This window comes from Aythya ferina, assembly GCF_964211825.1.
Source record: "Aythya ferina genome assembly, chromosome: 16".
Taxonomy (NCBI): domain Eukaryota; kingdom Metazoa; phylum Chordata; class Aves; order Anseriformes; family Anatidae; genus Aythya; species Aythya ferina.
The window spans coordinates 9,995,170-10,004,217 of NC_140315.1; the positions used below are offsets into that span (position 1 = coordinate 9,995,170).

General features: G+C 49.6%; 1 protein-coding gene across 1 annotated transcript; it reads right to left on the minus strand.

Moving 5' to 3' along the window:
* Positions 1-350: 350 nt before the first annotated feature.
* On the minus strand, positions 351-3,360 carry LOC311445619 (uncharacterized protein; the record flags this gene model as incomplete). Its single annotated transcript, XM_084537908.1, has 4 exons — positions 351-356; positions 454-1,497; positions 1,879-1,968; positions 3,121-3,360. 4 exons carry the CDS (start codon positions 3,358-3,360, stop codon positions 351-353), a joined length of 1,380 nt encoding a protein of 459 aa, XP_084394034.1.
* Positions 3,361-9,048: the final 5,688 nt, after the last annotated feature.

The following is a 9,048-nucleotide window of genomic DNA, read 5'->3' on the forward strand; positions in this document are numbered from 1 at the left end:
AGATGGAGGAGCCGGCTGCCTGAGGAACTGTTGGCTCGTGGGAGGGACGGTGCCTGTGGTGCTCTCAGACCTCAGCTGGGTCTGGGATTCCCCTGTGGGGGCAGAAGAGCCTGCCATGGGAGCACCTTGCTCAGAGCCTCTTCGGAGGTGCTCTGAGGGACAGCTCTCCTTCCCGTTGCTTGGCACGGGCTGTTTGCTGACCCGCCTTACGAAGTTCTTCTCCACCTTCCGTGCAGTCGCGGACTGAGTGCTCTGCTCCAATAAGGAGCGCGTCATCCCGCTTGCCACCGTTTTGCTGCTTGAAGTGGCGTCTAAGGCCTTTGCTTTCATTTCCCTCTCCATCTTGTCCTTCACTTCTTCAATCACATTAAGGACAATGGTTCTGGCATAGGCCTGCAGTTCTGTGTGCAGGCGCTGAACTTCGGAGACAGCCTTTTGAATGCTCTCCCTCACAATCCTGCGACTCAGGCGTGAGACCTCATCAGTGTCTGGCACTGGTGGGGTCATGGGCAATGTTTCTCCCGGCCTTGCTTCTGGGCTCTGCTCTTCTGATGCTCTTTGTAGTCCCCGCCCTTCTCTCATGCCCTCCCTTGAGAGAGGCCCCTGGGATGGCTGTGGCTGCCTGTTAAAGGGATCGACAGTGGGAAGCGCCACGATTTCAGAGTACTTGTACTTGAAGTCTTGTTCAAACCGGGAAGCCACGAAGGATTCCAAAGTGTCGCAGACACTTCCAACAGCTTCTTTGGTGACCTTTTCAAAGGAAGCCTGCGAGGATGCTCCCTCAGGTGCTTCCCTTGTTTTCTTTTCTTCTGGCTTCCCCACTTGGGACGCTCTCCTGGCCAAGGGCTGCTCCTTCTGCCTGGCTTCTGGCCTTGGCTCAGATGCACTGGGCGTGCCAGATTCCCAGGACTTCTCAACGACCTTCATCACGCTTGCCACAACCTTTTTAGCCAGCAGTGCAATTTGCTGCTCTTTGTCAAGAGGAGATGTCTCTGAAGGCATCTCGCTTTCGGCACTTGCACACGGTCTTTCTTGGATCCCATGGGGAGACCTCTTCAAGACGCAGGCAGACTGGTCCAGTGCCTGCACCCTCTCAAACACTTCCCGCACCACAGCCCGAGCCACCTCTTCAATCCTCCGGCTTTCTCGAGCAGCCTGTTCTTCCGAGGCAGCTTTGAATACACCGTCTGCGGGGACGGGTGACTCTCTCTCAGACTCAGTAACAGCATGGATGCTCTCAGGGAGCTTGGCATCTTCCCTGCCCAACTCAACACTGGAGGGAGTCACTTTCAGCCTATTGTACTGGGCGGATTGGAGAAAGTTTCTTCTACTTTTGTGGGAAGGTGGGCCAGCTGGTTTTTGAGGCTGCAGTATGCTGGCTTTCTCTTTCGAGACCAAGTACACATTACTGGAGGAGCTCTGGCGAGAACGGTCAATCTCCGCCATCAGTCTTGCGTCAAGTTTCTTTAACTTGGCGAGCTGTTGCTGAAGCTTTTCCTGAAAGGGAACAGCAGGTTTTAGCTCACTCTTGCCTCAGAAATGCCTCGCGTCCCTGCGTGCTGAGCATTCATGCCGCCCATGCCAGCACCCTGCTTCTGCCATGCAAGGAGGGCTGAAGAGAAGGGCTTCCCTCACGGCTCTGTGTGCTTGCAAGTGGCTTTCCTGATCCACTCCTCCCTACACACACACACCTCACCCCCCCACTAGTAGCTTGCACTAGCTGAGCTTGGGGCTGGGTCATCCTTTCCCTACCACAACACCTGGTCCTCCAGCACAGCCCTCACATCTTCTGCATTCCCCGCCTCCCTCAGATCCAACAAGGAAAGCCCCAGCCTTCTGTACTGTGAAACTGACATGTGTCTGCTGAGCTTTGCCTACCTCTTCTTGCCTCCTGATTTTCTCCGCTTCCAGCTTGAGTGTGGTCAAGTACTGCCTGTACTCATTGAACTCCTTCAGAGAGCAGACCACCTATGGAGAGACAAGGGCAGAAAGCTCCCGAGAACTGTCGAGGTAGCTGCGCAGTTGCAGGGGAGCAGCTCCTCTCCATCCTCTCCCCTCCCCAGTGCTGGGGACGCTGCCTCCCTCCGAGCCAGGGCCGAGTGGACTCCTCGCTCTGCACCAGGCCCCACAGCGGCTGCCTCCTCAATGCACAGGCAGCGCGAGGCAGCCTGAGAAGAGCAGGAGTGGGCACTGCCAGCAGGGCGCTGGGGTGACGTCTGCTCCCATGGAAGGCAGCGCAGCAGCCCTGTGCCCCCCACCAGCAACAAGCGGCTGCAGCAAGCGCGCTGGCAATCATAGAATCAGCAGGCTTGGAAAAGACCTTCAAGATCATCTGCTCCAACCACCACCCTACTACCAATGTCACTAGACACCATGTTGCTAAGCACCAGCTCCAAGCTTTCCTTAAACACCCCCAGGGACGGTGACTCCACCACTCCCCTGGGCAACCCGTTGCAAGGCCTGACTACTCTTTCTCAGAAGAAATGGCTCCTAGTTTTCAACCTAAACGTCCCCGGCGCAACTTGAGCCCATTCCCTCTAGTCCTATCCCTAGCCATCTGCAAGAAGAGGCTGACCCCCGGCTCCCCACAATTTCCTTGCTGGGAGTTGTAGAGAGCAAGAAGGTCTCCCCTGAGCCTCCTCTTCTCCTGACTAAACAACCCCAGTTCCCTCAGCCGCTCCTCAAAGGACTTTTCTTCCGGGCCCTTCACCAGCTTTGTAGCCCTTCTCCGGACAAGTTCCAGGGCCTCGATGCCCTTCTTGGACTGAGGGGCCCAAAACTGAACACAGCACTCGAGGTGCAGCCTCTCCAGAGCAGAGCGCAGGGGGATGATCACCTCCCTGCTCCTGCTGGCTACACTATTCCTGAGACAAGCCAGGATGCTGTTGGCCTTCTTGGCCACCTGGGCACACTGCCAGCTCAGGTTGAGGCAAGCATCAATCAGCACCCCTAGATCCTTTTCCTCTGCACAGCTTTTCAGCCACTCTGCTCCAAGCCTGTAGCGCTGCACGGGGTTGTTGTGGCCAAAGTGCAGGAATCGGCACTTAGCCGTGTTAAACCTCATCCCATTGGCCTCTGCCAGAGGAGACCTGTGCTGGTCAGCGCAACGTCCAAACCTACTTTGCCACTGCTTGTGATGAAGCCCTTGCTCTTCAGGCTCTGCAGGGTGTCTTTGCGATTGTAGTAGGCCTGCAGATGCGGGTCGTGCAGGCAGTTGTACTCTGTGCGCAGTACGTGACAATATGGATCTTCCAGATGAAACTGAGCGGAAGGCTGGTGAAGCTGCAAGAGAGGTGTTCCAGAGTATGAATGGGGCAGGAGAAAGCAGCAGAGAGACAAAGGCACTTCCAAGCTCCTCATGAACACGGGCTAGCCTTTGCCAACCTCTGCGCTAGAGGTTTCTGATTCTAGGCTTACTTCCCGGCTGGACCTTCCTTCGGAAGCCATCAAAAACACCCGCACCAGGCCTGGGCTGAGGGGCCGGCCTGGGCTGGGGAGAGAAGGCCAAACCCCACCAGCAAAGTAGGCATCTTAGGCCACCGGCTAGAAATGTCTCTGTGCTGCGGAGCCGCGAGCATCCGTCCCTGACTCCTCAACCCACTTGGACCAAAGTGCTGGAGCTCCAACCATATCGCAGTTGGCCCCAAGGCCTTCTTGGAACAATGGTGAGGGAGCCCGTGACACAAGAGACCTTTGCCACCCCTTCCACCCCTTCCTCCTTCTCTTACCTTTTCCCCCAGCTTTGCCCTGAAGAAGACAGGCTTGGTGCCTGGCAGCAGAGGGATTTTGACTCCGAGTGGGAGGTCCAGCAGCCCACTACCTCCTTCTCCAAGTCCCCATCTGTGCCAGAGCTAGAAAGACAGGGACACTGAGACACTCAGGCACTCCAATCCCTTCTGCAGCCCACCCCCGCACCCCCCTGCATCTCTCCTCCCACTTGCTAGCAGTACGTGCACAGTGCTCACCTTTCTGTTCTTCCCAACTATGCCCAGCAGTGTATCTGGGTTTTGGGAACTAGCAGTGACATGCTGCTCCATGGCTCCTTCCAAGAGCTCTACGGGAGCTGCGACCCTCTGCTAGCACCTCTCACTCCAGAGGCAGACAGATGCGTCTGTCCCAGGCGGTTTCCCAGCGAGCGGCTTTATATAGCGCTCGAGCATTGTTACATCATCACGTTGCCATGGCACCAATTATGACGTCATATGCCCTGGCTGCCTGCGGGCGCTGCTGGTCATGCTGGCGGGCAAGCCACTGCAGCCGAGCCTGGATTATTAATTAGGGTAAGGGTTAGGGCTGTTAGTGTTTGGAGAGGGAGAAAGCACGGAGTCCTGTTGTGTCTGGGATTGTTGAAAGGGTTGATAAGGGAGTTCAGGTCCAACGAAAGACTTCCTTTGTGAGCTCTTTTGATGGGAGAAATTGGCGACGTACAGTTTTGTTATGGTCCCAGTTACGGTTAGGGTTAGTGTTGTTACTGTGTGGAGAGAGAGAAAGTGCAGAGTGAGTTTTGGGTGACATCAAATCCCACATTACCATACCTTAGCATTTTGATGAGTGTGATTTTTAATATGATAATGACCTTTAATGAGCAAAAGGCTACTGTAGGTCAGCCTGGAACTGTTTTTCTCCTTCTTGTTTTTACCTTTTATCCCTTATCTTCCTTGCTTCTGCTAGCTCAAGGCTACCTGTCTCTTACTTTCAGTTAAAAGACTACACAAGCTATAGAAAGACTACAAAAGCTACAGGCCTCCCAATTTCCTTCAAAGTTTTCTTATTTCTTCCCAGCTTTGGGACTACAATTTCCCCCCTTTGAGACTATGAACCTCACTTTTAGGCTTCATAGTTCTCACTGCATAGTTCTTGTCCATTTCGATTAATTTGAAGAAATACTCAGTTACCTATATCTTGTTTCACTATCATTACCTGGTGAGGTGTGCGCTTGCTGAATAAAGTACTACATGAATTCAAACAAGTAGGCGTGCATCACAGAACACAACTACATATCACTACTATTGCTACAGTTATTATAATAATTAAAAACAGTTCTCTTAACCATCCAAAAGCTGGCAACCACAACCACAGCCAGGAAAAATCTGGTCCACTACCAAGGGTTGCATCCTGAAATATCTGGTGAAACAGGTGAGATGCTTGCCAGATTTGGTTAATGTCTGTTTTAATTTGCTTCTTCTCATTTACATAGACACAGCAGCTGTAGTTTATCACAGCACAAACACCTCCCTGGGCTGCCAGTAGCCCATCTAAGGCAAGACGGTTTGACGGTTTTCTAAGGCTACTTGGGATACTTGTTCTATTTCTGTTTGTATTCAACCATGAGCATCAGTAGTGGCATTGCTTATGATTTCTAAAGTTGCAGAAATATTTTCTGCTGCTCTCTCAAGTTCTAGTACTCCCAATGCAGGGATTAGTGCCCTCCACAAAGTATGAAACCAGGTATTTCTGTTTGCAAGGGGGTTATAAATTCCTCGTTTCTCCTGCGTTGTCATAAAGATGGCCTACGATCTTAGCCAACCCCTTATGTCTACATGTTTATGGAGTCTAACATCTGGAAGTACAGCTCCTAGAGCAAAAGTCCCATACCACCCAGGAGGAAGGGCTTTTCATGCTCGTGGACCACATAGCCAATATACTGCTGCCCAGGATACCCAGCAATGGAGGCTGATAGGTCCACTTCTGTTTCCATATTTTTTTATGATAGTGTAATTGGTGGTTTCAACTACAGTCATTGTTTTACATTGTCCAATTAGATTCCAGGAACCACATTCACCTTACTTCTATTAATTGAGTATACACATGATAAATTTTCTCTCTTGATAGGGTACACGGGGATAGAGGGAGGCTGTGGTGGAGGAGAAATACCAGCATTGCTTGAATTTGTTAACTGCCATACATCTGTCTTGTTTACAGTGAGTGGTATGGCATAGATAGGAGTTCCCTCATGTGCTGAGGCAGGTACATGTGTACACAGCCAACAAGATGACATTAGCAAAACGGGTTAAGTTTAAAGCTAACTGAAATCTAAAGTTCTGTGTCCAAGTATTGGAACTGTAAGTCAACACAGTTAAAGAAATTATAATCAGAACAGAAATTATTTTGTTATTTTGAACAGCAATTTCAAGTCCTCAGTTGGTTCTACTTGCCACAAGGTCTCTTTTGCTTCCTTTGATGGTAGATCTTGCTTCTCCTCTTCTGCTGGTGGTGGTACTGCTGCCTTCACACAAGTGTAGTGAATCCACGATTTGATCCCTTTCACCTTGATTGCAGTGTAGGCGTGGAGCTACTCGGTGTAGGGTCCTTTCCACTTCTTTAGAGGCTCGTCTTTCCAGGTTTGAATCAGTCCCTGATGTCCAGGTCAGAATGGGTGTACTGGAACATCCAGTGGAATTGGTAATTGCTCCTGTACATATCTATGGAGAGAGGACAGCACAGGAGACAAAGACAGCAATACTGTTTGACCCAACCCTCCCCTGACATGCATTTGACTCCTTTCTGTCACTAATTCATTTACTGGATATGGTTTACCATATAATAAATAATTCAAATGGGCTAACTTTTTCTTTAGCTCTGGAGGCTATCCTAATTCTCAACAGATATTGGTAGGGCTTCTGGCCACTTTAGCTGAGATTCCTGGCAAATTTTAATCAACTGTCTTTTTAGTGTTTGATTCATTCTTTCTACCTGCCCACTGGATTGTAGTCTCCAAGTGGTATGCAAATCCCACTTAATCTGTAATGCCCTCGATATTTCTTGAACTATTTGTGATATAAAATGAGGTCCGTTGTCAGAGGAAAGTCCCTCTGGTATTCCAATGCGAGGGAGTATTTGTTTTAATAACACCTTTACAACTTCCCTAAATTTATTAGCTCCGCAAGGGAAGGCCTCTGGCCATCCAGTGAATGTGTCCACCAGTACTAGAAGATATCGATATAGTCCTTGTCTAGGCAATTCAGAAAAGCCCACTTGCCAATATTCTCCAAGCTTCATTCCATTTCTTGTCTCCCCTGGTGGTGGTTTTGGCTGAATCTTGGGGTTGTTAGCACAGCATACAAGACATTTTTGCACTATTTGGTTTGCTATAGTTTGCATTTTCAGTCTAATTGAAAAGCGCTTCATACCATGGCATCAGAACCAAAATGCGTTCCTTCATGTAAGTCTTTCATTAGTTGTTCAGTCATAGTCTCTGTTATTAGTATCTGTTTGTTGGGGGTCTCCCACCATCCATCCTTTCGCTTCATACATTTTAGCTTTTCTGCTAACTGGATCTCTTTAGCAGAGTATTGTGGCAGATTAAGTAAAGTCTTTGCACAGGGAACTAACATGCCTTGTAAGTCTACTGGTGCCCTTCTAGCTGCTTCCTTGGCTGCTAAATCAGCTTGCCTGTTCCCTGTTATTATGTCATGATCACCCTTTTGGTGGCTCTTACAGTGCATTACTGCTACAGCTTTGGGCTTTTTTACTGCCTCCAATAACTGTAAAGTTTCTGGACCGTGCGTGATTGGTCATCCAGATGTTGTCAGTAATCCTCACTCTTTCCAGATTGCTCCATGGGCATGCAAAACACCAAAGGCATTTTTAGAATCTGTGTAGACATTGAGAGTTTTTCCTTCTGCTAATCCCAAGGCCCTTGTCAAAGCAATTAATTGAGCTTTCTGGGCTGAGGTGTTATGTGCTAGTGGTTTTGCTTCTATAGTGTCCCAGAGGATCATGTTATAAATGAGGTCTCAGATCAATCTGAATTTTGTAATATTTATAAAACAAATATTTCTAAAAGGTATAAAAGGCAAGCAAACAGCGCTGGGTGTGCGAGGAGTCTATGCTCCACCAACACACGCACACGAACATCAAACATTCTAAATACACAGAACATTGCTTTACATACTAAGCCCGAGTATGCCTACACATACGTACAATCAGGAAAGGTAACAAGCCATCCTTTAAGTTCCATGACTGTTGAGGAATGGTTAAGTGAGGTGGGACATGTGAATGTGGGGCAATTGGCAGGCAATAAGCTAATAAAGTACCGCACTTAGTTTACATGGATCTGGGCACGTACGCAGGTGGCTGAGAGCCAATCAGGATCAAGAACACGATGCCCTTAGGCGATTGGATAGACCCCCTGGGGCAGGACGGTAGCAACTGCATAGCGCGGGAAAGTGCTAGCCAATCCTAAGTTTAGTTTAAGAATGTTTACGAGTTTCGGAATAGATAAAAGGCGACTGAGCTATCCATTAAAGTTGAAGTTCACTGTTCACTCATATTGAGCGTCTGTGTCTTCCTCCCGTCGACAACAAATGGCGCCCGAACAGGGACCGATCTGAACGGGAACAGGGACTCGGCTGGAGTCGAACCTGCGAGCCACGGTTGGACGGTATACGGGGACCGGTCCTGCAACGCAGCTCAGGAGGTGAAAAGGATTAAAAATTGTCGAATCCCCGCACCCGAGGCCTGATAGGCGAAAGGGACGAAAACTTCGAATCCCCGCACCCGCAGCTCGGAAAGGGAGTCCTCGCACCCGGGACGAGCCCATAGAGGGTCCCGCCGGAACGCGCCGCCGAGGTCTTGCAAAGGCTGCAACGGTACCGACGCATATAAAGGTATGGAGAGGCAAGCGGCGTATGATTTGCTCAAATGCTTTTTAGAAAAGCGGAGCACACAGTGTATATATTGTAAAAAGGAATTGCCAGAGTTATTAGCTTGTGGGGTAGCTAAGGGTTGTTTTTTAAATCCTGATATGGTGTTTGAACAAGCAGAGTGGAGGAAGTTCGGGGACAAACTATTTGATGAGGTGATTAGTGATAACAAGGTGGCGAGAAAATTAACGAAGCCATGGAGGGCGGTAACTAATGCATTAGCAACACACCAAGCTGAACAAAAAATAGCTGCTGCCATAACAGAGCAATTAGGATCATCCAGTCAGAATGGGGGGACTTCTGCTGCTTCCTCTACTCAACAAAGAGCTGAGGAACAGTCTTACCCCTCTCCACCATCATATAGAACAGTTATAATTCCACAGGGGACCTCGGGTGGCTGGGA